The sequence below is a fragment of the Pan paniscus genome, chromosome 15 (assembly GCF_029289425.2).
Source record: "Pan paniscus chromosome 15, NHGRI_mPanPan1-v2.0_pri, whole genome shotgun sequence".
In the NCBI taxonomy this organism is placed as follows: domain Eukaryota; kingdom Metazoa; phylum Chordata; class Mammalia; order Primates; family Hominidae; genus Pan; species Pan paniscus.
The window spans coordinates 101,237,501-101,264,548 of NC_073264.2; the positions used below are offsets into that span (position 1 = coordinate 101,237,501).

The 27,048-nt window shown below is 45.3% G+C and overlaps 1 protein-coding gene and 1 non-coding gene across 9 annotated transcripts in view; both read left to right on the forward strand.

The window, feature by feature from the left end:
* EVL (Enah/Vasp-like) overlaps positions 1 to 27,048 on the forward strand; it is a 172,765-nt gene that overhangs the window by 112,090 nt on the left and 33,627 nt on the right. For all 8 annotated transcript variants that reach the window (XR_010109781.1, XM_034938126.3, XM_008958303.3 and 5 more), the window contains exons 2-3: positions 938 to 1,106; positions 13,734 to 13,911. Coding sequence is in view for 7 of the 8 variants with exons in the window: in XM_034938126.3 (XP_034794017.1) it covers positions 938 to 1,106; positions 13,734 to 13,911 (347 nt within the window). In the remaining variant the exon portion in view is untranslated. The remainder of the gene's footprint in view (positions 1 to 937; positions 1,107 to 13,733; positions 13,912 to 27,048) is intronic.
* MIR342 (microRNA mir-342) lies at positions 25,907 to 25,971 on the forward strand. Its single transcript, NR_163071.1, has one exon. It is a non-coding gene; the product is annotated as a microRNA mir-342 (primary transcript).

The following is a 27,048-nucleotide window of genomic DNA, read 5'->3' on the forward strand; positions in this document are numbered from 1 at the left end:
AATACTTCATTGCCTACATAGCTTATCTGATGCTACCCTAGCATAATACCATAAATGAAGCATTTTGTTGGATGTTGCAAAGAATATTATCTATGTCATATGCTCTAGAGTCAGACAGAAGTGGTTGGAAATCCCCAGTGTAATCACTGAATACGTGTATGAACTTGTATACATCTTTGCAAGTCTCTGAGCCACTTTTTTCTCATCTAAAAAAATGGAGAATGGAGGTAATAAATAGCTGCTTCATAAGTCATGAAGCTTAGATGCTTTAATAATGCATTCTCTCTCTCTCTTTTTTTTTTTTTTTTTTTTTTTTTTTTGAGACAGAGTCTCACTCTGTTGTCCAGGCTGGAGTGCAGTGGTGCAATCTTGGCTCACTGCAACCTCCATCTCCTGGGTTCAAGCAATTCTTGTGCCTCAGCCTCCCGAGTAGCTAGGATTACAGGCATGTGCCACCGTGCCCAGCTAATTTTTGTATTTTTAGAGGCAGGGGGCATCTCACCATGTTGGTCAGGTTGGTCCTGACCTCAAGTGGACCACCAGCCTCAGCCTCCCAAAGTGTTGGGATTACAGGCGTGAGCTACCGTGCCTGGCCACATTCTCTTGTTTAATACAGCACGTGGAATGTTGTGAACAGTTGGAAAATTATAATTGTAATTCCTTTCTTATTCAAGCAACTTCTCCCCTGAAAACAAAGTTGTGAGTCTTTTCCAAGCTGTTGAAAGTTTTGGCACAGAACCTCCTCTCCACTCTGCAAGCTCCTTAGAGAATGTAAGCTCATCACCTCACCAGGCAGTTCTTCCATAGATGTTGGAAGTTCTGGCAATTGAAAAGTTTCTTTATGTCAAGTAGCAATTGGCCTCTATTTCAGAAAAGGGCAAAGTCAACTTCCATCCACTGTAGCTGAGGCTGACACCAGTTTTTTCTTGCTCGGCAGTGAACAGAGTATCTGCCAAGCCCGGGCTTCCGTGATGGTCTACGATGACACCAGTAAGAAATGGGTACCAATCAAACCTGGCCAGCAGGGATTCAGCCGGATCAACATCTACCACAACACTGCCAGCAACACCTTCAGAGTCGTTGGAGTCAAGCTGCAGGATCAGCAGGTCAGTGCTGGAATTACAGATTATACCCGTGAGCCTGCGCACCACCTCCTCACCGCCCACCCTTTACACACATGTATCATTAAGAGGTCAGAACAAAAAGGTCAATATTCGGAATCAGAGGACCTGGGCTCAGATTTTGACTCCATATCCTCATAGTTCAAAGTATGACACCTTAAGCACACTGTTTCCTGGATTTCACTTTTTACCTATGTCATATGGAGACAGTAATCCGCACCCTGCCTATTTCACTGTGTTATTGTCAGATTAAAATAAATAATAGATGTGGGAAAGCTTTGAAAAAATAGTATTGCAAAAATATGTTCATCTTATTCATATGTAAGGTGGCTATTAAGATTTGGGGTTCATCAACCTTCTAAGTCTTACTTTAGAAAGAGTATCAAGATGGTTTGGAGAACCTGGGGTCATTTCTCTCCCTAATGGTTCAACCTAGGCAAATCAGATAAGATAGTTTGTGAGTGTACCTGGTAAATACCTACATAAATATGAGGGAACAATCATGTCCACCTGTGTCATGAATAGTCATATACACGTAATTAATGGCAAAATAGTCTGATGTGACATGGACTAAAATAGGGACGTGGAAAAATAGGCTGGGCGACTTAACCACAGTGACTTTGGTTAGTTTGGTGCTCTCCCTCCAACTCTCTTCTTAGAGATTGACAAGAGCATTTATAGCAGTGAATTTAACAGATCTGTGATTATAGCATTTGTGAAAAACTCTATATAAACAGCATCTTGTGGCAGCCTTTGTGGGTCAAGCTTCAGCTAAGTTGAGCGGCAGGTTAGCTGCTATCTTGGAAAGAATCAGCGATCAGAAGAGAGAGAACAGAAACTCTGGGTTCTGTTTTTAGTGTGTTGCCTGTTGATTGGGTTTTTGCTTTAATCGAAATGCCCTATTAAGTTTCATGATGCTCATGGCTAACAGAGACATCCCTACCCCAGGACCCCTGATAAAAGGTAGTCTTTCTGGCTGGGCATGGTGGCTCACGCCTGTAATCCCAGTACTTTGGGAGGCCAAGGCGGGTGGATTACAAGGTCAGGAGATCAAGATCAGCCTGGCTAACACGGCGAAACACCATCTCTACTAAAAAATACAAAAAAATTAGCTGGGCGTGGTGGCGGGCACCTGTAGTCCCCGCTACTTGTGAGGCTGAGGCAGGAGAATGGCGTGAACCCGGGAGGCGGAGCTTGCAGTGAGCCGAGATCGCGCCACTGCACTCCAGCCTGGGCAACGGAGTGAGACTCCGAAAAGATAGTCTTTCTAACCTTGAAATCTTGGTACCTCCAAAAGCATCCCTTTCCCTTGTTGATGAGTCTTAGTGGTATAATGGTATAAATATCTTTCTAGAAACCTTCTAGAAGCTGCCTTCCTAAAATTCCAATTCACTAATTCTAGATCTGCCTTTTAGTGACACACTGTGCCACACGTTGCAGGATATACAGAACCTTTGGCCCCAATTATGGTGACAGTCAAAAATATCTCAAGCTTTCAGAACACCCAGTGGTTGGGGCTTGTGAGGGCAATACCTCCATGTCTTTGACACAAGGTCCATTACCTTGTGCGGTTCCTGAATCATAGTAGGTGTTCCATAAGTGATTGCTTTTATTATGACAAGTTTCCCATTCCCTTCCTGCCTCTTGGTTGCCCTTCAGGGCGTAGTAGGAAGACGGCATGGTGTACTGGAAAGGGCGTGGGAAGGGAGAGCTCCCCAAAACCCAAACACCGCCTGTTCTCAGGGACCTCAGCACCTCACAGCCTCCTTCAGAGGAAACCACATGTTGCGAAAGAGACCTTTTCCCCACTCCGGGAGGGACTGACGGCAGTCTTCAGTGGTATCCTGTTTAAATTTGGAGGGCTGTGTTGATTCTAACTTAGAGACCTCCTAGAGTGTGATTGAGAAGTTCAGAGCACAGCCTCCCACTTGGAATCACATGTTCAGGAGACAGGCTATCAGACAGGATTGAGGATATCTCCCCACATGGATGGGGCATGTTTAGCTAGGAATAGAAAAGAGATTCTTGGTAAACCAAGACATTAGAGAAAATGGCAGGAAATCTGGTCCATAACAACTTTTAGGGACCTCAGTAGAAAGACTGATTTTCACAGATTTGGTTTTAGTCCGTGTGGACTACCACCTTAAAGTGGTCAGACATGTTAAAAGAATCAAAGATTCCTGGTTTTATAACTAAATAGGGATATCTTACATGTTTAATGCTCTTTATGGTTAATGGAGCACTTTTCATGTCTATTATTTCATTCTCCCAGTAAGGATAATGGTACAAGAATTATCATCACCATTTTGCTAAATAGGTGGACATAAAACCAGGTAATCAGTTATGGAGAAAATATATAGTAAGTTATAGTACCATTAGCCAAAATCTAACCTAAATCTTACATTCAGGGTAACAAACCTAAAGGATTTTTAGTTGAGAATAAGTTTTGGTCACCAAAAAATGTGGCTGTTGCAGTGGCTCATGCCTGTAATCCCAACACTTTGGGAGGCCAAGGCAGGTGGATCACTTGAGCCCAGGAGTTCCAGACCAGCCTGGGCAACATAGTGAGACCCCATCTCTATAAAAAAAATATAAATTATCTGGGCGTGGTGGGGCATGCCTGTAGTCCCAGCTACTCAGGAGGCCAGGTGGGAGATTCTGTTGAGTCCAGGAGGTTGAAGCTTCAGTAAGCCGTGATTGCGCCACTGCATTCCAGCCTGGGTGACAGGGCGAGATTCTGTCTCAAAAAACAAAAACAAAAAATGTTAGTGAGTTCTCAGGCTGAATTAGTAGAAGTAGAGTGAATTGATAGAAGTAGAATAAATTAATAGAGTAAATTAATAGAGGTGGAGTGAATTCATGGAGGCAGAGATCCAGAAGACGGGAGACTGCAGTCCTGCTCTGCTCTGCTGTGCTCTGCGTGGGTCATTCTTCCCGCAGAATGCTGGGACTGCATCTGAGTACAACAAACTGGAATCTACAAGAAGAAGGGCATCCAAACTGGTGAAAGATCTGAAAGCGGGATAATATGAGGAACAATCGAAGGAGTAACAAGAGATATTTACTTGGAGAAGATAGAAACTGAAGGGGGCATGACCGCAATTTTCAAGTCTCTGAAGGGTTCCATGTGGAAGAGAAATCTCACTTTCAATGTGGACCCCAGAGAACAGACCTAGGAATATTGCGTGGATGCTATAATGAAGAAGATTTTAACGCAGTAAAAGGATGAGCTTTCTTACAAGCATACTGTTGAAAGATGGAAAGTGTTACATTGCCAGCCTGAGAGGTAAGATTCTGGGAAAGACAGTTTGTCATCAAGTAGAGACTTGGATGAGATGAGACCTCCAAAGCCTTTGCCAGTCTGTAGATTCTGTAGTTTTTAGATCCAGGCATATATGGGGTCAAGAAGATGGTTATCCACCATCAAGCATCTTTCTTTTTTGTAGAGGACTCTTGACTCTTTTTACCCAGAGGCCCCCAAAACATGTGAAGGCAGTACAGTCATGCACCTCTTAATGATGAGGATACATCCTGAGAAATGCGCCCCTGGGGGATTTTGTTGTCATGTGAGTGTGCTCACACAAACCTAGATGGTACAGCCTACTACACACCTAGGCTGTATGGTATACCCTGTTGCTCCTAGGCTACAAACCCGTACAGCATGTTACTGTACCGAATACTGCGGGCAGTTGTAACACAGTGGTATTTGTGTGTGTAAACATACGTGAGCATAGAAAAAGTATAGTAAAAATACCGTACTATAGTCTTATGGGACCACCATCATATATGCAGTCTGTTGTTGACCAAAACATCATTATGTGGTCCGTGATTATATATGGAGTTGCAAGACCTTCCTTTAAATGAAGAGGAAAGGCACTCCTACACTCCCCAGAATAAAACTTGTGTAAATGTTGGAAATATGGGCTCCTATGCAAAAAGTATGACATTTTAAAATGTTAATCCTTCAGCAAGTGTCCAGATCAGTCCTGCCAAACTTTGGAGAATTATTTTTAAAATAAAGCTGATAAGGAGATCCCAACGAGGCCTCCAAAAACAAAAAGTTCAAAGTAAAAAATTGGAAAAAGATAAACCTTACAAACACCAAAAGAAATTGATGTGGCTATGTTAATATCAGACAAAGCAGACTTTAAGGCAATAAGTATTCCTAAAGATAATGACAGACCTTTTTGATGCCAAAAGGGCAATTGAAAAAGAAGTCATAATATCCCTACATTTGTATGAATCCATTCATATATCTTCAAAACACATAACGCAAAAATCTAAAGGGAGAAGACACAAATTCAGAAGCATAGTTGGAGATTCTAATCATACCTCCAAGCTACTGATTGAATAAAGACATAGAAATAAGTAAAGACAGAAAACTTGAATAACATTATTAACCAATTTGAGCTAATTTACATTTGTAGAAACTATAGCCAACAACTGTAGGATGCATAGTCTTCTCAAGTAAACATAAAACATTTACCAAAATAGACCATATGCTGGGCCATAAAGCAAGTGTCAAGTTAAAAAGGATGGAACTCACACAGAGTATGTTCTTTGACCACAGAGGAATTAAACCAGAAATTAGTAACAGAGGGTAACTTTTAAAATCTCCAAATGTTTGGAAATTAAGTGGTCTAATACTGGATGAACCATGAGACAGAAAAGAAATCACAATGTAAACTAGAAAATATTTTGAACTGAACCATAATGACAATATAACATAGCAATACTTGTGGGACGCAGCTAGAACAGTACATATGAGCCAGGCGCAGTGGCTCATGCTTGTAATCCCGGCATTTGGGGAGGCCAAGGAGGGAGGACCACCTGAGGCCAGGAGTTTTGAGACCATCCTGGTCAATATAGTGGGACTCCAAAATCCACCTCTACCAACAAAAAAATTTTTAATTAACTGGGTGTGGTGGCATGTGCCTGTAGTCCTTGCTACTCAGGAGGCTGAAGCTGGAGGATCACTTGAGCCCAGGAGTTTGAGGCTGCAGTGAGCCATGGTGGTACTACTGCACTCCAGCCTGGACAACAAAGTGATAACCTTGTCTCAAAAAAAAAGCCCCAAAAAGTACATATGGGGAAATTTATAGCTATAAATGCATATATTAGAAAAAGAAGAGTATTTGAAAATCAGTGATCTATGCCACTATCTCAAGAAGGTAGAAGAAAAATGAAAGCAAATTAAACCCAACAAAAGTAGAAGGAAGGAAAAAATAAAAACTAATGAAATAGAAAGCAGATGTATGATAGAGAAACACAAAATGTCGCAGTTTTTTTGAACAAGAAAGTTGGTTCTTTGAAAAAAAATTAAATTAATAAACCTTTATTGAGAGTGAGAAAGAGAAAACACAAATTGCCAATATAACGAATGAAAGGGGAAATCACTACAGATCCTATAAACTAAAAACATAGGATAACGTTAGTAGTAACCTTATGCCAGTAAACTTGACAGCTTAGATAAGATGGACATATTCCTTGAAAAACATAAAGAAGAAACAATGCCAGTCTTACATTACTCCTTCGGAGATGAGACAAACAAAGCCTGGTTCCTATAATGTCTTCTTATAACCATGCTGTATAACCATGATACAAAAACTGCACAAGAACCTTACAAGAAAAGAAAATTACAAGCCATTATTTCTAATGAACAATAATGCAGTAAGTAAGCCTGAACAAACGATTAATGACTTGAATCTAATAATGTATTAAAAAGAAAATTTTGACAAATAAGATTTATTCCAGGAATGCAAGATTGATTTAATGGAATAAAGCCGGAAAACCGTAAGGTCATCTCACAGATGGAGAAAAAGCATTTGGTAAAATTCAGTATCCCTTCATGATAAAAACTGAGGAAACTAGGAATTAAAAGTATAAAAGTGATTTATTTAATCAGATAAAGGGTATCCACAAACAACAACAAAACAAAAACCATAGCTGACGTCATACTCAGTATCCCACTTTCCCCCTGAATTCAAGAACAAGACAAGAATGTTCACTCTCACCTCTTTGATTTAGCAGTTGGAAAGGAAGAAGCAAAATCATCTCGCATTGCAGATGACTTAATAGTGTATGTGGAAAATGTGAAAGTAGCTACAAACTATTATAGTAATATAATATATACTAATATTAAGTGAATTTGGCATGGTCACTGGATAGAAGATTGTGATATTATCATATATGTATTAGTTTTCATCGACGCTTCCTAGCTGGTAGCTCCCAGAGCCCTTATTAGAATGTCGGCGTGCTGCCGGCCTCAGAAAACAAGAGTCTCTCTCTGCCTTTCTCCTGCCCTCCTTTCACCTGCCCCTTTTCTCCCCAAGGCAGGAATCGTCCCCTGCTTTTCTGACTGGAAGCTGGTCTTAACGAAATTCCCTGACCTACCTTGTCTGATTGTAGGTGCTAAGACCCTCATTTCAGAATGGGTTCCGCCCCATACCCTAGAGGAAGGAATGCTACAGAGAGGCCGAGGAGAATCTGAATCAACAGGCCTTGCTGGGTTCCCCACTCTGTTATTGTGAGATCATACCCTTTTTATCCAATCACATTTCTACACAGTGGTCAATCGTACCCATCCAGTGAAGTCTCCATAAAAGGACCAAAAAGGCAGAGTTGGGAGAGCTTCCAGAGAGCTGACCTGGTGGAGGTTCCTGGAGGGGGGGCATGTCTAGGGAGGGCGGAGGAGCCCCATCCTCCTCCTGCATCCTTTGCCCTGTGCGTCTCTTATCTGCCCACTCATCTGTAGCCTTTGTTATGCCCTTTATTAAGAAACCCGTAAACCTACGTAAACGGTTTCCCTGAGTTTTGTGAGCATGCTAGCAAATTCATCAGACCCAAGGCAGGGGTCATGATAACCATGATTTATAGCCCGTGGGCTGGAAGCACAAGTCACAACCTGCACTTGCGACTGGCATCTGAAGTTGGGGTAGTCTTGTGGGACTCAGCCCTCAACCCGTGGAACCTGATGCTGTCTCCAGGTGCATAACGTCAGAATTATAGAGGACACTTGACGTCTACTTGAGAATCTGCAGAATTGCTTGCTTGTTGTGTGAGAGCAGAGAATAGAGGCTGGGTGCAGTGGCTCTTGACTGTATGAGTGTACAGCACTTTGGGAGGCCGAGGCAGGAGGATCACTTGAGCCCAGGAGTTCAAGACCAGCCTGGGCAACATAGCAAGACCTCGTCTCTACAAATAAAAAAGTTTTAAATTAGCTAGGCATGGTGGCACACACTTATGTCCCAGCTACTCGGGAGTCTGAGGCAGGAGGATCCCTTGAGCCCAGGAGTTTGAGGCTACAGTGAGCCATGATCATGCCAGTGCACTCCAGCGTGGGTGACAGAATGAGACCCCATCTCATTCTAGGGTCTCAAAAAGAATAGGAAAAACACTTTAGTTTTTCTTATATCCTTACAAGTACATATGTCCACTAAAAGATATGTATGAAAATGTTCATAACAGTTGTATTCATATCAGCCAAGAATGCAAAACTACCCATGTCCTTCAGCAGGAGAATGGAGAAGTTGTGGTTAAAAAAATGGAATACTATGTAGCAGTCAATAAGAATTCAGCCAGACTCAGTGATTCACACCCATAATCCCAACACTTTGGGAGACCGAGGTGGGCAGATCACCTGAGGTCAGGGTTTCAAGATCAGCCTGGCCAACATGGTGAAACCCCATCAATGCTAAAAATACAAACATTAGCCAGGTGTAGTGGCATGCACCTGTAATCCCAGCTACTTGGGAGGCTGAAGCAGGAGAATCGCTTGAACCCAGGAGGCAGAGGTTGCAGTGAGCTGAGATTGTGCCATTACACTCCAGCCTGGGTGACAGGAGCGAAACTCCGTCTCAAAAAAACAAAACAAACAAACAAAAAGAATGAAATATGGATATATGCGGTAACATGGTAAATCTCATAAAGATTATGTTGAGGGAAATAAGCCAGAAACAAAAGAGTACATACCATATACCACAGGAGTCCATTTCTATGTAGCTTAAGAACAGACACATTTTGCCAATGGTGTTAGAAATAAGAAACATGGTTATCTCTACAAGTGAGTGTTGGGTGATGGGTACTAAATGAAGCAGCCTCACCCAAAAGTGGACTTGCAAAAATGCACGTGTTCAGGTGGATCCTTTGACTCACTCTAAGCAGAGTAAACAAAGAGGTGGAACCATTAGGTACTGAGATTATAGCTGTTGGCTGGTCAGGTCTGGCAGTTAATAAACACTGGCCACCTCAACAAATGGTCAAGTGACATTGGCCTTGTGTCACCGCACATACATCCAAAACACATTGCACTGGACTCTCCTGTTTTAGAAGTCAATTTTCAAATAATAAATATAAATTTTGTAATGGTCATGTCTCTCTAGCCGTTTGGCTTACAGGGATATATCCTGTAGAAATACATCTTCACAGGAATATTCAGTGCAGTATTATTTATAATATTATCTTCATCTTACATGTGAGGAAACTGATATGAGCAACTTGTCTAAGGTTATACAGCTGAAAAGTAATAATGCCAGGGTTTTAATGCAGAACCCTCTGGCGTAAAACCCTCTGCTCATTCCTTGTACCTAATATGCTTGTCTTCACAGCAGTCGTAGACCGTTGGGGGCTGTGTGTAGACACCAAACAGCAGCAGTTGGTGAGCAGCCTTTGTACTGCAGTTGTAGATAGAACAGAAACGGCAGGGCCAGGGACCTTCAATCAGCGACCAAGCATGTGTGGCAGAGCCCAGAGAACTTACAGAACTGGGATACGTCCTCTAGAAAGGCTTCACTGCACTCTCTCAGTCCCATATCCTAAAACTTCCTGAGTTGGAAGTGATTTATGAGGCTCCAAAGGTTAGTGCTAGGACCAGAGAGGGAATTATAGGAAGAAGGATTTCAGCTCATTATACAACAGTCCCCCACTTAGCTGTGGCTTTGCTTTCTGAGGTTTCACATACCCAAGATCCACTGCAGGCTGAAAATATTAATTAAATGGGAAATTCCAGAAATAAGTCATAAATTTTAAATTATGTGCCGTTTCAAATATTATAATTGTTCCATTTTATTATTAGTTATTGTTGTTAATCTCTGACTATGGCTAATTTATGAGTTAAATTTTATCATATGTATGTATGAGAAAAAACATAGTCTATATAGGGTTCTGTACTACCCACATTTCAGGTATCCACTGGGGGTCTTGGAACCAATTCTGCATGGATAAGCGGGGACTACCATACTGGCAACAAAAAAAAATCACGAAGTCCTCAGCTTCTAAATCCAATTTCCCCATTAGCTTACTGTGTAACTTTGGACAAGTCACTCATTCTCCCTGGACCTCATTTCCTGACTGTAAAAAGAGCGGATTGAGTTAGATAATCCCTAAGGTGCTATTTAGCCCCTTCAGTGGTTGTCTGCTGGCCATATTGTCCATATTCTGGATTAGGCGTCATCTGCCCCTCAATTCTCATTTCCCCCCCAAGAGCCACTTTGAGGTTTGGAAAAAAAAAAAATTCTCACTCACCTTAAGTTCCTCTCTAAGAATGTAGCCAACCAGAGAGTTCAAATCATAGGGTTCTAGGCCAGGCCCAGTGGCTCATGCCTGTAATCCCAGCACTTTGGGAGGCCAAGGTGGGAGCATTACTTGAGGTCAGGAGTTCGAGACAGCCTGGTCAACATGGTGAAACCCTGACTCTACTTAAAAAAAAAAAAAAAAAATTGGATGGGGCATGGTGGCATGTACCTGTAGTCCCAGCTACTCAGGAGGCTGAGACAGGAGGATCACTTGAACCTAGGAGGTGGAGGTTGCAGTGAGCCAAGATCGCGCCACTGCACTCCAGCCTGGGCAACAGAGCAAGACTCCATCTTAAAAAACCATACTACGGGCCAGGCGCGGTGGCTCACGCCTGTAATCTCAGCACTTTGGGAGGCCGAGGTGGGCAGATCACGAGGTCAGGAGATCGAGACCATCCCGGCTAACACAGTGAAGCCCCGTCTCTACCAAAAATACAAAAAATTAGCTGGGCGTGGTGGCAGGCGTCTATAGTTCCAGCTACTCTGGAGGCTGAGGCAGGAGAAACATTTGAACCCGGGAGGTGGAGGTTGCAGTGAGCCAAGATCGCACCACTGCACTCCAGCCTGGGTGACAGAGCGAGACTCCGTCTAAAAAAAACAAAACAAAACAAAAACCGTACTAAAAATTTTTTTTTTAAAAAATCAAGTCAAATCATAGGGTTCTAAATTTCATTTCCCCAGAATATCTCCTCACGTATCTGGAGACAGTAGTCGTGAGACACTAAAGCATCTTTTATCTTGCTTCAGTATCTCTTAACCATTCCTGATATAAGGTGGTTTCAAGACCTTCTTCAATTTTTAAAGCATTTTCCTCTGGCTTGCTTCAGTTTGCTACTGTCCACTAGAAATGCAACACCAAAAATGAAAACAAAAAAACTTGAACACAGAACTTCTGATAGGGACTTACCAGGGCAGAATGGAGCAGGTTCTTCTCTTCCCTCATGCTGGTCACTGTACCACTGTTAATGTGTCCTATAATCTAAAGAGCTGTTTTCACAACAGTTAACTTTGCTGGTTCTTATTATTTGGTAGTTATTAGTTACTAGTTATTATTTGCTAGTTCTTATGAGTCCTTTTTCCGATGACCTATAACTAAACCTAGTCACCCCCAGTCCAGTTCTTTTGGTTTAGCTGTGTGTGCATGTGAATCTATACCCCTGGCACAAAGAGCAAAAAAACAGAGAACTACCCTGGAACTTGTGTGTAGTTGTTGGCCAAAATATGTGCCTGTCAATATGTAACAATTAAGTTGTGAAACAATTACAGGTTTTGTTGTTGTTGTTGTTGTTGTTTGAGACAGAGTCTGGCTCTGTTGCCCAGGCTGGAGTGCAATGGCGCAATCTCGGCTCACTGCAATCTCCACCTCCTGGGTTCAAGCGATTCTCGTGCCTCAGCCTCCCAAGTAGCTGGGACTACAGGCACCCACCACCATTCTCGGCTTATTTTTGTATTTTTAGTAGAGACGGGGTTTTGCCATATTGGCCAGGCTGATCTTGAACTTCTGACCTCAGGTGATCCGCCCATCTTGGCCTCCCAAAGTCCTGGGGTTACAGGTGTGAGCCACCATGCCCAGCTTCAATTACGTTTTTTTTTAGCTGATTTAGTGTACTGTGTGTGTGTCTCCTCTTTCCCTGCCTCTGCCTGTCATAGGAAGACCCAAGCCCACCTTCCACCCAAGACTTGGAAAACAGCTTTTCTGGATGTCACTCATGTTTGCTGTCCTCTGGCTTTACCTTATCCAGCAGCACAGCAGTGTGGAGCAATAGAGGAAAGTGATAAATCAGCATAGAGAGCGTTATCCCCAACCTCAGATCACACAGTCCTTGCAACCTTAAAGCCAGACAAAATCTGAGAAATCATCTTGTACTTCTAAAGCAAAATCCTTTCCATGGCGTCTCTAAGAGCTGGCTCTCTGGCCTCATCCAGACTCTGCTTGCATACTTCCATTCGTAGAGATCTTCATATTTCTCCATTCAGTCACTGGCAGCCTACCTTGTGCCAGGAGCTGTGTCAGTTACTTTCTCATATATAATTTAATCCTCACAACACACTGTGAGGGTGCCATGCCATAGCCATATCACATTCTTCTCCATTTGACAGACCAGAAAACCTATCATTCATAAGTGTCGTGATGTTAGATCATCTGGCTCCGAGCTAGAAGGGATGGGAAGCAGAATGAGGGCTCCAGCCCCAGCATCTTTTCCTCCAGGGCACGACTTAGGAATATAGTCTTAAAGTACTTTGAAATAATCTTCTTTTAAATGTCTGAAAGAGCAGAAGTTTAGAGGTCAGGCAGACCTGGTGTTGAATCCCCTAGCAGCTTGTAAGCACCTGAATGTCTGGATTCTGTCGTCTCTGTATCCTTCCCTGCTGGGCCTGGCATTGCTCCTGGCAGTCAGTTGATGCTTTTTGATTGAGTAATAAGATATGAATAATGCTGTATACATGTGTGGTACATAAACTTTCCCAAGTTATTCTTTCGACACATAGCCCACTTATTAATGCATTAAAGTACTAGACACTATGCAGAGGGCTATAGGAGGCATAAATATGAATTATAGAAGACTTGCCCTTAGGAGCTTTATATCTAGAAGGTAAGCTATAAATAAGATATAGATAAGATACGTATCACAATGTGATCTTCGCAGTAACCCCATTGGATTGGTAAAGCCAGAATTATTATCCCCATCTTATAAGTGGAGAAACTGAGCCCCAGCGAAGTGCAGTGACTGCCATGAGTGGAGTGGCTGAGAGACAGGGCCAAACCAGAGCCAGGGAACCTGCCTCCCAGCTCAGCTGTTCATCTGGAGGTTGTAACTACATAGCATTATTAGTTAAAGGAAAGAACAGGTTTTGCAAACCCTCACTGTTCTATAGATTATGGTCTGAAAATCTACCTGATATTGCTTTTCCCTTCTTCAAACCCCATCCCCATCTTCCTGTCCTCTCAAGGATACAGTATACTTGCTCCATCGCAGCGCCCTCGAGCTCACTTACATTTTATTTATTTACACGTATTTCTCTCTCCTTTCTCCTCCAGGTTGTGATCAATTATTCAATCGTGAAAGGGCTGAAGTACAATCAGGCCACGCCAACCTTCCACCAGTGGCGAGATGCCCGCCAGGTCTACGGCTTAAACTTTGCAAGTAAAGAAGAGGCGACCACGTTCTCCAATGCAATGCTGTTTGCCCTGAACATCATGAATTCCCAAGAAGGAGGTAAGTAGGGCTTTGTCTTGGCCTGATGCCGAGACCCTCTCTTGTTCTACCTCTGCCCTCCCACAGCTCTGGCTCTCCGGGTATCCTAGCACTGTCACTGCATTGAGCTGAGGTTGCATGTGTTCTCAGAGAAACCTGCTGCCTGCCTGTAGATTTAGAGATATTAACAATTCAGAGGAGGAAAGAATGGAGTGTGTATCTCTTTGCCACTTGTGAGATATAGATTTGTACAGATGTGTTCCTGAAGCCACATATCCAGATCTGTTTTAAACTTGCCATCCTGTTTCCATATTCCAGAACAAACATTTGAGATGGGAGAAAACAGTCAAGAATTTATTTTTGAATTTAATTATTCATTCATATGTTTAACAAAAGTTTATTAAATGCTTACTGAGGGCAAGAAACCGTGTAGGCAAAATAGATAAGAAATGAACAGCGGCCTTCCCCTCAAGGCATTTAGTTTTTCGTGGTAGACAGGTTCATAAACAGCTAACTGGAATGTATTGCAGTAAGTGTTTAAATAAAGGTACGTGCAAGGTACTTAGGGACCACAGAATAGGACGTAAGTAACTGCCCTTCAGAGCCGCCAAGGGAGACCTCCACAGTGGTGGTGCCGTCTGAGCCGGAGTTCTGGGTGAGCAGTTCACAGGCAGAGGCAGGAGTGGGCATCGCAGGCGGGAAAAGCAGCAAAGGCAGAAGGGCCTGAGTGAGCCCGTAGTGCTGGGAAGAGGGCGATGCAGCATTTCTGGGGCCTGGAGTGCAGATAGGAAAGAGATTGGAAATGAAATTGGAAAGGCACCAGGGCTTGCACAGTGAAAGGCACCAAATACCTGGAAGACTTTGGGCTTGCTTGATACTTAGGGTAGACATTGGGAGAGGGGCTAGCAAAAAGTTTCTCAGCAGGGCAGTTAAAGCAAAGAAGCAAAATTACATGTGGCTTTTATTGGACATTTGCAGTGGTAGCTTTGGAGGGAGAAACAAGGCTTTCCCAGGATGGGTGTCTTGATTGACTGGGTTATGGTCCTGCCATCGGCTGGAGAGCCTACCTTGGGAGAACTTGGTAGTTAAGAACCAGGCATGGAGTCATACACTGGTCAGTTTGAGTCCTGGTTCTGACATATGCTAGCAGAGGAACTCTTGAGCAAGTTACTGAATGTTTTTGTGCCTCAATTTCCTTACCTATAAAATCGGGGGATATAGAGTTGTTTTACATTTAAATGAACTAGAATGTAAAATGTTTCTCAGGTTGCCTGGCCTAGTAACAACTCTATTAGCATTTGTGAGTATTATTACGACCATTATTGTTGCTGCTGCTGTTACTGCTATCAGAATTGAGGTGGGAAATGAAGAGACATAGTACTCAGAACCTGGAGGGCTGTGGCATTTAAATATCTACTGGGGCCAGGCGCGGTGGCTCAGGCCTATAATCCTAACACTTTGAGAGACCAAGGCAGAAGGATCACTTGAGGTCCGGAGTTCAAGACCAACCTGGGCAACATAGCAAGACCCTGTCTCTACAAAAAAAAAAAAGAAAAAGTGTGTACTGGGCCTGATATATTGGAGCTTTAGGACCCAGTTTAAGCGCTAGGAGATCTGGGCATTGTGGTGCATGCCTGCAATTCATGAGGCTGAGGTAGAAGAATCACTTGAGTCCAAGAGTTCGAGTCCAGCCTGGACAACATAGTGAGAGCCTGTGTCTTACACACAAACACACACCCACACACACACACACACACACACTGTAGGAGAGTTTTGTGTTTTTTTTAAGTAAATAAAGAACATGTTTTGAACATGCTTCCCATGGGTCGTGCGTAGAGCAGGTACTGGCAGCTTTCCCTATCTTGACAATGCTCCAAAGTTTGTGGATTTTCTGCTTAGTACTTGGAGAGCATGGTAAGGAAGCATCTTAACCATGGCAGTGTTGAGTGATGAGCACAGGGCCTGAGGCATCGTAAGCACCCAGCAAATGTTTACTAAACTGTCTGTTTCCACCCAAGAGCCATGAGGTGAATTTAACATTTCCGTCTGAACTTACCTCGCCTGCCTCCAGGATGTGGGAGTTAAGCTTTTTTTTTTTTTTTTTTTTTTAATTTTATTTTAGTAGAGACAGAGTTTCACTATGTTGGCCAAGATAGTCTTGATCTCCTGACCTTGTGATCCGCCCACCTTGGCCTTCCAAAGTGCTGGGATTACAGGCGTGAGCCACTGCGCCCGGCCCAGCTTTATTTTACTTGTACATGCAGATACTTGTAGTTTTTATTTAATTTAAGTGGTCGGTCTGAAAGTGCTTTTTTTTTTTTTTTTTTTTGCCCCCAAGGTAGCTTTATTTTACTTGTACATGCAGATACCTTGGGGGCAAAAAAAAAAAAAAAAAAAAAAAAACACTTTCAGAGCAAGTGCTTAAATTAAATAAAACCTGCTAGTTATTTTATTAAATTCACCAGAGAATCACAGGTAAATCAGTTAATCCTGCCCTCATTTTCAGATAAGAAAGCCATGCCCCATTATGAGGAAACAACTTCTCGGTGTCAGATAGTAAGATCCAGAACCCGACCTCCTACATTCCCTGGGGTTGAATGAGTGTCTTGTTGAGGCGGGGGCGGGAGACATCAGCTAGTTTGGATGTGTGCATACAATGTGAGAGTACCCCAATTTGAAGCTTTCATGAGGAGGAACAGTTAGTTGTCCACTCTGGTTCAGCTGGTAGTGACCTCCTTTGCATGGACTGCAGGTCCTACAGCCCACTGACGAATAAGCTTTTGCTTCAGCCAAGGTCCAAGCCTACTGACAATACCATGCGCAGATAAGCAAATGCAACTTGATGAACTGTTAACACGTGTGTGCGCAGTTCCCAGTGTCAGACCGAGAAAGAAAATGTAGTCAGCACCAAAAGGCCCTCCCCGCAGTCCCTGCACTTAAGAATAGATACGAAGTCCACTTTTGTTTTTGTTTTTGAGCGTCATGTAAATGAAATCATACAGTGTGTATGATTAGCTTGGCTTGTTAGCATGTGTCTGTAGTCTCAACTACTTGGGAGGCTGAGGTGGGAGGATTGCTTGAGCCCAGGAGGCAGAGGTTGCAGTTGCAGTGAGCCAAGATTGCACCACTGCACTCCAGCCTGTGTGACAGAGCAAGAGTCTGTCTCAAAAAAAAAAAAAAAAAAAATGGAAGTATGAACCTTCCAACATTTATGTGGCTAAGGTACTCTGCTGAGGACCATGCAACGATGTGCCGTAATGTAAGCACCATCTACTTTTAAACATGTTGGTTGTCCCCATTTTCCACGATTACCCTCATGTGGTAGAGGGCATTCTTGTTATTTTTATGTGTATGTGTACTTTGTATCTCATGTGTCCATATTCGCATGCTTGTCCAGTTATTTTCCTTGGGCATGTTTCTGTGTCAAACAATATATGTGCTTTTCAAGTTTTGGGTCCGGGCATGGTGGCTCATGCCTGTAATCCCAGCACTTTAGGAGGCCGAGGTGGGCAGATCACCTGAGGTCAAGAGTTTGAGACCAGCCTGGCCAACCTCGTCTCTACTAAAAAGACAAAATTAGGCCGGGCGCGGTGGCTCACACCTGTAATCCCAATACTTGGGGAGGCCAAGGCAGGCAGATCACCTGAGGTCGGGAATTCAAGACCAGCCTGACAAACATAGGGAAACCCCATCTCTACTAAAAATATAAAATTAGGCATGATGGTGCATGCCTGTAATCCCAGTTACTCGGGAGGCTGAGGCAGGAGAATCGCTTGAACCCAGGGGGTGGGATTACGGTGAACTGAGATTGTGCCATTGCACTCCACTCTGGGCAACAAGAGCGAAACTCTGTCTCAAAAAAAAGAAAATTAGCTGGGTGTGGTGACGCATGCCTATAATTCCAGCTACTCGGGAGGCTGAGACAGGAGAATCACTTGAACCCAGGAGGCAGAGGTTGCAGTAAGCCGAGATTGTACCATTATGCTCCAGCCTGGGCAACAAGAGTGAAACTCTGTCTCAAAAAAATAAGTAAAAATTAGAAAATAAAGTTTTGGGAAGTCTTGCCAAATGCCTTCTAGCATGACTATCCTGGTTTACACGCTGTCCAGCCCAAGACAGTTGCCCACTCCTCAGACTTCATAATTCATAAGCACTAGGCATTAGTACTCTCATTAATCTTTGTAAACACAAGAGAAGGGAAACATTTTTATTTGCATTTTTCTTTTTTTGGGAGGATGGAGTCTCGCTCTGTCGCTCAGGCTGGAGTGCAGTGGCACTATCTCGGCTTATTGCAACCTCTGCCTCCTGGTTCAAGTGATTCCCTTGCCTCAGCCTCATGAGAAGCTGTGATTACAGGCGCCCACCACTATGCCTGGCTAATTTTTGTATTTTTAGTAGAGACGAGGTTTCACCATGTTGGCCAGGCCAGTCTCAAACTCCTGACCTCAAGTGATCCGCCCACCTCAGCCTCCCAAAGTGCTGGGATTAAGGTGTAAGTCACCATGCCCGGTCTGACTTGCATTTTTCTTTACTGGTAAGGGTGAACATTTTCATACATTAGTAGGCAATTTCATCTTTTCTGTTATTTTTATCAGTACCTTTGACAAGTGCAGCGCAGCATAGAGGAACACAGCCTCCTTGCACCTTTGGCTATATCTGCATAATTTCCCGCTCCCCAGGTGCGTGCATCCTCTAATGACAAAGCAACCTTGTATTTCCTTCCACAAATGAATGGAGGCAGCCTAACGTCATGTGGTATGTTCCAGGCTCATGATAGAGGATAAGTACACCTCCTTGGCTGTCAGGTGATGTCTACATTGTCTACATTTTAGGAGTTGTTATTGTTATTCGTGTTTGTCATTCCTTGGACCTTTCCTTCTGCTGGAGAAACTTCTTGTTTAGCGTCTAGAGCCATGTTGGTGGGTCACAGATTCCTTGGCTCTTCCTCGTCTGGCTTCTGAAAGAGACGCCATCTGGTGTAATGATGGGGAAGGGAGAGCTAGCAGCTAAGAGACCTAGATTCCTCCAGAAGTGCCAGAGGGAGGGTTGGCGTTTTTCTCCCGTGCCGGCCCCTACCCTCCCGTTTCTCTTCTCTCCTTAAAGGGCAGTTCTGACCAGAGTATTTCTCTGCTGCCTGCTGATCTTGGCACCCACCATCATACTGTCACCTACTTTTAAAAATGGACATAAAGAGTGCGCACAGTGGCTCACGCCTGTAATCCCACCACTTTGGGAGGCTGAGGCGGGCGGATCACAAGGTCAAGAGATCAAGACCATCCTGGCCGACATGGTGAAACTCTGTCTCTACTAAAAGAAAAAATACAAAAATTAGCTGGGCTTGGTGGCGTGCACCTCTAGTCCCAGCTACTTGGGAGGCTGAGGCAGGAGAATCGCTTGAACCCGGAAGAAAAAGGTTGCAGTGAGCCGAGATCGCCTCACTGCACTCCAGCCTGGCAACAGAGCGAGACTCCGTCTCAAAAAAAAAAAAAAAAAAAAGACACAAATCAGAGGCAAGATTCTGTGGCTCTGGGGCTTAAGAGGTTGTCATTTTATATTTTCCCAGAGATTTTTTTTTTTTTTTGAAGGAAAAGGATACCAAAAGTGACAAGAGCACACAGGGAGCTTTCAGATGAACTTGTGTTTTTGTTTTCTAAAAATATGCAAACAGTAGAAAGGCACACAGCCAAGGACAAATGTAGAAAAGTCAGCGTCCTGTAGGGATTGGATGCCAAGCTTTTCAAATATTGTTCTCTCCCTGGAATGTTTTCTTACCATCTCTGCTTATCAACATCCTCCCCAGCCCTCTGGATCCAGCCTAGTGCTCTCTCAGCAAAGCTTTCCTCCTCCCTCAACTTCTGTCTCCCTGCTTGGCCTCCTGGGACACTTGGTTTCTGCCTCTCTTTATCCATTTCCTCTTCATTTTGCCTGCTCATGTACTGATCTTTCCTCTCCTACTGGGTTTCCCTTTCTCTGGGAAGACTTCTGTGGCCCCTCATGCCCACCCCAGGTGAGGATGAGGTGCCCCTTCTATGTGCTCCCCATGCTCCCCATTGCCATTCACCACTTTGTAACATTAAGGCCCGGCTGCTGTTTGGCCTCCCACAAGGCTGTTGTGAGAGGCAGAGACACAGCAGCTGACCTGGATCCCCATTGGATCCCAGCGCCCATCACAGTGCATGATGCATCCACAGACCCAAAAGAGCTGTTGAGTGTTGAGTGCATAGATACAAGCTCCTGAGGGCAGGAGGTATGTGCTTTTCTCTGCGTTTTTCACATCCCGGCGCCCAGGGCCCTGTGTGCTGTGGGTATATGCATGCACGTGCTGCAGGAGGGTGCGTGTGAGCGTGTGTGTGTGCATATGTACTTATCCTGAGCAAGTTACTTGATCTCCCTGTGCCCCAGTCGCCTGAACTGTGATCATCCCTTTAGAGTGCTCAGGACAGTTCCTAACACCCAGTAAGTGTTTGATAAATAGTTGCTGTCTTTTTAAAACCCACTGTGACCTTTTCAGGTGGCACTGGGCTGGGGACAAGTACATAGTCTACCTCTGCATTCAGCAGCCCCAGGGGACTTGACTTTTGAGTTCTTCTATTTATTATGATGGTGGTGGTTTAAATCTTCTTCCTTTCAGGCAGACCTTCAGCCATTACTTTTCTTTTTCTTTATTGTAATATCTGGTCCTGAAAGCTGAAAGTCATTACTTTCATTATTGATCAGATCTCTGGCTTTAGCTTCTCCTTTTCTCATATTGGATTAATTGGTTATTTATGTGGATAATACTGTCTCAAAGCATGAGTTATTCTCTGGGTTGTGCCTCCTAATTGGTGAAGGTGGCCACTTGGTTTATTTGAGACAATTATAAGGAATAAGGAGCTCTCCACACTAGTGTGAGGGCCCCAGGGCAAAAAATGTTTTTCTGCTCCTCAGAAAGTTCTCAGAGAACTTGGCAAGGTTTTTATAAACCCTGCAAAGCTCCCGTTATGATGGGGATGAGGTAGTTCTGCATTAAAAATAGTCATAACAGTTACCAGTCCTCATAATAATTTTTATTGGAACTATCAGAAGTCTGAGTGCCTATTTGAGAAAGAGTTTCCTTGGATGAATCACTGCAGGAACATGAGAAAGAAACATGGCACTGTGAGATCAAATGTGTAGATAAATAATCCCCCGCTGAGCTGCAGTCACAAGTGAATTTAAAGATAGGAAGGGTTTTAGGGGTATATAATCCAGTTTCTCCTCTCTTTACTTTTTTTTTTTTTTTTTTTTAAACTTTTGGAGCTACTCCTGTAGCTGAAGGAGAAGAAGGGATGGGAGCTGGCCTCACAGAGGGCTTTGTAGAGCCACGGGGCCCCAGAGTCAGACCTTGTGCCGGTCATGCCAACATCCAGGGCCACCTCCTTGCTGCTCCATCAACTGCCTCCTGTTGGGCAGCTGCAGCCAGTGCCCTTGGCCCTACGTGTTTACTCAGTCATGGTACTTAGCATGTTTTATTCAGGACACCTCTTTGGTACCAGCATCCCTACTAGCACGCTAGTCCTGTTGGGAGCAGGACCTGTGTTGTCTCAGTCATCCCTGCCTCTCTAGAACAAGTACAGAGGGGACACACCACAGGGACTCAGGATATGTGTGATAACTGCATGAGCCTTTTCACCTTTTGAATCTCAGCAACCCTCTAAGAACAGGGACCCCAATTCTAGCCTTCCAGACTGAGACTCAGGAGGCCTGGCTCTTGCCCTAGTCCCACCATCTGCTGACTGTGTGACCTCATCAGGTCTAGTGACATTTTCGAGCCTCAGTATCCTCATTTGGAAGACAGAGTACTGATTGTCCTCCACAGTCTTTTGCCAGGCAAGGCGCCCTTTTCTTCAGGGTGCCGGGTAAGCTGTCATCTGCTTGGTAAGAGGTCATGGTGTTGAGGTAACCAAGAGATCTGGGTGCTAGACCTGGCTGTGCTCTTTCTTTGCATGTGCCTTGGGCAACTCATTTCCCTTTCTTGGACCTTGGTTTCTTCGTCTGTGAAATGTAGGTGGTTATCCGTGGCATGTCTGTCTCGCAGCATGAGAGTCCAAGGGGACGATGGCTGTAGAAGTATTTGAGACAGACAGCCTAGCACAAGCAGGAAGGGCTGTGATGGTGACTAGCAGTAAGTAGTAGTGGTTGTAGCAGCAGCAGCCGCTTGGCCACATCCCAACTGAATAGGGAACATGCCTCCCCTGCCACAGTGTCTGAAACTCTGCAGAAAGTTTGACTGTCCATGAGCTTCCTTGAGTTGGGGGAGAACCTGCCCTGCAAGCCGGGAGGAGGCTCTTGCCCCCACTCAGCCATTGCCTCGCATGTGGCTTTAGTTACGTTTTGTCTTCTTTGTAGGTGTTGATGTTCTAGACTCTGAAATGGCAGTGTCAGACCAGACAAGAAGCTCTCACCAGAGACAAAGTGGAAACGGAGAGCTGTTGGCGATTTAGGGGACAGCGGGGACAGGTGCACATTGCAATGTGCAGGATCATCCTGCGCAGTGAAGTCTTGTCTTGCGTGTCCCACCAAAACATGCAGTTGAAAAACTCAAGCCAGAGCTTGCTCTGTTTTAAGAAAAAGCACTTATTTTTTTAACCAGGTTTAGTATGTGCTGAATTTTCTAGGAATTTGACTACTGCATCTGTCAAAAGAAAATCATACTTAATTTTGTTTGTAACTTTACCAAGAGTTGTTTTCTGTTTCGTAAAGTCCTATCTCCAGCATCGTCACTGTGACGTTTCAGTCATCCATAGACCTACCCTTTGTCACATCCCATTTGCAGCAGCAGCACTCCCAGTGGGTCTGTGGGTAGGTGCAAGCGGGGACCGCCTCCGTCTCCTAGTGTAGCTGGGTCTGGCCCTTTATGTGTTGTAATGCACATTTTATTATAGACTGCTTCTCTTTTCTCTCTCCTTTGCAGTACATGTAAGGCATTATATCCGAATTTATGTAGGTAGGTTATGTAATCTATGAATTTCACTTCAGGATAATGCAAGGATCATTACAAAACATTTTAATAAAAAGAGGACCATCGGGCCTGAGAGGGTTGAAGTTTTGTGAAACTCGGGCTGGTTCCTTCCTGCATTGCATCTGTGTCTTGCCTGGTCGTCGCTTAACAGTGCCATGGAGATAGCACAGTGTCTGTCTCATTTCACAGCCAGGAAAACTGAGCCCCAGAGGGAGGAAGTTTGTACTTGGCCCAAACCACTTCCTGATATGTATGACCCAGTCAGGAAGAGAAGCCAGGATGAGAACATGCTCCTCTTCTCCTCCGGTGCCAGGAAGTGTGGTGGGAGCAGCTTGGTCTAGCAGGAAGAGTGCATGTCCTGGAGCCGGGCTACGTTGGGTCTGTGTGACCCTGAGCAAGTCACCTCCTCCATCAGCAGGTGGAATGACACCACAGGCCCGTGGCAGTTCACATGACACGAAGATGCCCGGTGCCTGGTATGTGGCCTTCAGGGCCGTGCCCCATGCTGCTCCTCTTTTTGTCCCCACATCCAGCAGTTTTCCATTAAACCACTGTAGGTCCTCTCAGAACTTACCAGAGTCATCGTGTCATCGTCTCCCATTACTCCAGGAGAGCAGGGCCCTGGTGGCACTTGAGGCAAGACCCCAAGCTGATGGCACTCGACCACATAGTGGGAGTGAATTTTAAAGAAAATCCCCCTCAAAGCCTCTGCTGGTGTAGAAGGCAGATAGTCTAGGCCAGGGTAGGGCCAGTGAGTGGGAGCCAGGGAAGGAGGCTTGGGTGTCATGAGACTGGGTTTACATTTACAGATGACAAAACCAAGACCCAGTGAGGGGGAGGATGTGTGCAGGCCACAGGACAAGTCTGGGCAGAACCGTGGCCACGCCCAGCGTTCCTCCGCTAGCATTCCCTCATGAAAGATCACTTTTTCCAGGCCAAGGACCAGAAAAGGACCAGGCTTTAGGAAGAGGGCCGAGGTGCATGGAAAGCAGTGCTGGTGAGGAGAGGGTTGAGTAACTGGATTTTGACTGTTTCTTCGCATTTGGTTCTCACTAATGAAATCTTGTCAGACGTGCCCCTGCTGCTGGATTGGGTGGGGGGTGGGACAGAAGCATGTGTGGTCAAAGGCAAGTTTATTTGCAGTTTGGGGGTTGAATGCAGTGGATTTCAAACTGGATATTTTGAGGAGTTCCAGGGGTCCACCAAGGTATACCAGGGTCCTCGCCCTGATGCAACCAGAGTAGTTCTTCATCGACTTTATACAGTGGGACTCTGAAGAAAAGAAAAAGGAAAACCCCATAGCTTAGTGGGAATCAGGGCGAATTAAAACACAGGATGAAGTGCTTGTTCTCTTTGGCTCTTGGAGCATAATGTACGTCCTTTTCCTACTTGGTTTGCGTGTAATAACATCATTGGTATATTTCAAAATATGAAGCTCCTGGTGCTGGATAATAAATGTTTTCCCAGTTTTTCAACCTCTTATGTCCTTCATTGATGCCCAGTGGCCCAGGGGCTGCGCCCTCAGCACAGTGTTGAGAAAGAGCCCCGGAAAGGGACTTACAGGCAGACCTTCCTGGGAAGTCAGGCCCAGCTCCATGTGCTCTTTGGAGGGGAGTGGAAGGTTGTTAAACCTCATAGCTCTTGGAGGTGGGGCTGAATTTTGCTTCTTGTAAACCTCTTTCCATTGGAAATTACCTCTTTCTCCCCTAAAGAGAAGGAAGTACTGGACTGTCTTCATCTCCCTGGCCGCCGAGGCCATTTGACACCTTGTGCCACCTGAGAGCAAGCAGGCCCAGCATGGCCCTGCCTGAGGGGAACAGGACGGCAAGCCCCTGGCCTCCTGCCTGCTCCCAGCTGCCCTCTGGCGGCCACTTTCTGAAAGCTGGATATGTCTCTTTGCTGACCCACCCCTGTTCTCACTCCAGGGCTCCAGATGTTGTATCAGGCAGGGCCTTTGTACGCCTCCATGCCAACAGCTACCCAAGTCGCACCGTCAGTCACACTCTTACTCAGGCTCTCCTGTGCCCCTGGCCCTTCTTCCCCTCTCACTTTTCCCCACACTTCTAAAATCTCACTCGTCCTGTCAGAATGTGGCTCCACAGATGGAGCCTTTCCCAGCCGCCCCGCTCCCTGTGACTTTGCACTCCCTCCTGCACTCCCACGGGGCTTTATTTTTGCCTCTGTCCTAACAGTCAGCTGCCACTTGGCCTGTCCTGCTATTCCCACTGCATGAATCTAGTCAGGTTGGAAATTCAGAAAGTGGCCTCTTTGTCTCTGGACCCCAAAAACCCACACATCGTCTGCCTTATAAGCTCTCAGTATATCCATCCCTGGCGCAGGAGCACACCAGGACCCAGAGGCTGCCGTGCCTGGAGCCCTGTCTCCTGACTCAGCCCAGGCCCCAGCTCAGCATCGAGGTCCTGTGGGACCATGTCCAGCAGTGAAGGCTGTGCATTGGCCTGAGCCCCTGGTCCCTCTGACTCACTGGCTCCCATTTTCACCACCTGCACTGCATATTCTCACCGTCTCTCCCCTGACACTCTCTCCCCTGAAGTGTTGTAATGGGGTTGTAACCCATCCACCTTCTCTTGTCCTTCTTCAGTCTGTCCTCCCTGGGCTGCGTCTGAAGGGGCCCCGCCCCTGCCCTCATGCATGTTCTCTCCATACTCCTGGTCACCTGCTCATCCGTTGCCTTGCTGTTGTGAAGCCTTCCCGGTGCCCCAGGAGACCTCAGGCACCCCTTCCCAGTCCTCGCACACTGTTGCTGTCCCATTTGTTTGGACCCTGGGTTTGTTTGTCTAGACTGTGAGCTCCTCGAGGGCAGGTGTCTGTTTCTGTGTCTCGGGAGCCCTGAAGAGAGACTGACACATCAGAGGTGTCTGGTGACTGAACAAGCTCCCAGCTTGCGCCCATGTCATATTGTGTGCCTCTCATAGCCTGGCACTTCCTGCCATCGCATCCTTCTCTGCAGACTAAGATGGAGTTCCTGAACGGAGACCGCTTGCTGGCCAACCTGTGAAACTGGGCTCAAGGTGAGGGGTGCTATCTGTGATTGAGGGACATGGTTAATGGAATTGTCTCACACAGAAATCGCACCCGTCACCTTGGCCTACTTATCACCACCCCAAACAGAGGAGCACGCCTTCTCCAGCCACAGCCTATGGAAGGGCCTTCCGCTGCTGTGGCCCCGAGGTGTGCATACTGTGGAAGGAACTTCGGACGTGAACTCGGATCTGGTTCCAGTACCAGCTGTGCCAGGAGTGTGCCCTTGGGCATGTCACTGACCTAAGACTCAGTTTTGCCATCTGTGAAATGGCTGAATCAGACTCACCTCACAGGGTTGTTGTGAGGGTACCATGAGATGATGTTTGTAAACATTCTTTGTCACCTCTAAATTACTATAACAGTTTGAAGTTACTCTTTTTTAAAAAATTATTTGCAAAGGTAACTAACAATATCAGCCGTGCACAGTGGCTCATGCCTGTAATCCCAGCACTTTAGGAGGTCAGGGGATCACTTCAGTGTGAGAGTTCGAGACCTGCCTGGTCAACATAGGAAGACCCTTGTCTCTACAAAAGCATTAAAAATTAGCTAAGTGTGATGGCGTGTGCCTGTGGTCCCAGCTACTCAGGAGGCTGGGGTAGCAGGATTGCTTGAGCCCTGGAGTCTGAGGCTGCAGTGAGCCATGGTTACACCACTGCACTTCAGCCTGGGCAACAGAGCAAGACGCTGTCTCAGGAAAAAAAAAAAAAAGGTAACTAACAATATCAACTCCTGTGTGGTGCCAGCAGCCATCACGTTGGGACACAGAGGGAAGCCAGGCTTCTTGGATCCTGATGGTCAGAGAACACTTTCTGAGGGAAGCGGGGCTTGAACCTGGGCCCTGCAGGGCTGGGGGTGAATGGGGGGATCTGATGAGGAGGAGGACGGCGGCACCAGCAGATCTTGGTGGTTTGGAAGTTCAAATCAATATCTGAGAAGAGGCTCTGTCTGACCCTGGGGGTCTCCCTCGGCACATTGGCAGTACTGTGCATGCCTCACGGGGGCCCCTAATTTCAGAGCATCCCACCTGCATCCTGCTGCTGCCATTGTCCTCCTCAAAAGAGCTGCTGGCTTATTGCAGTTTACATCCTAGAGAAGAGAGGTCTCCTCCTTCCACCAGTCCCAGGATTATCTCC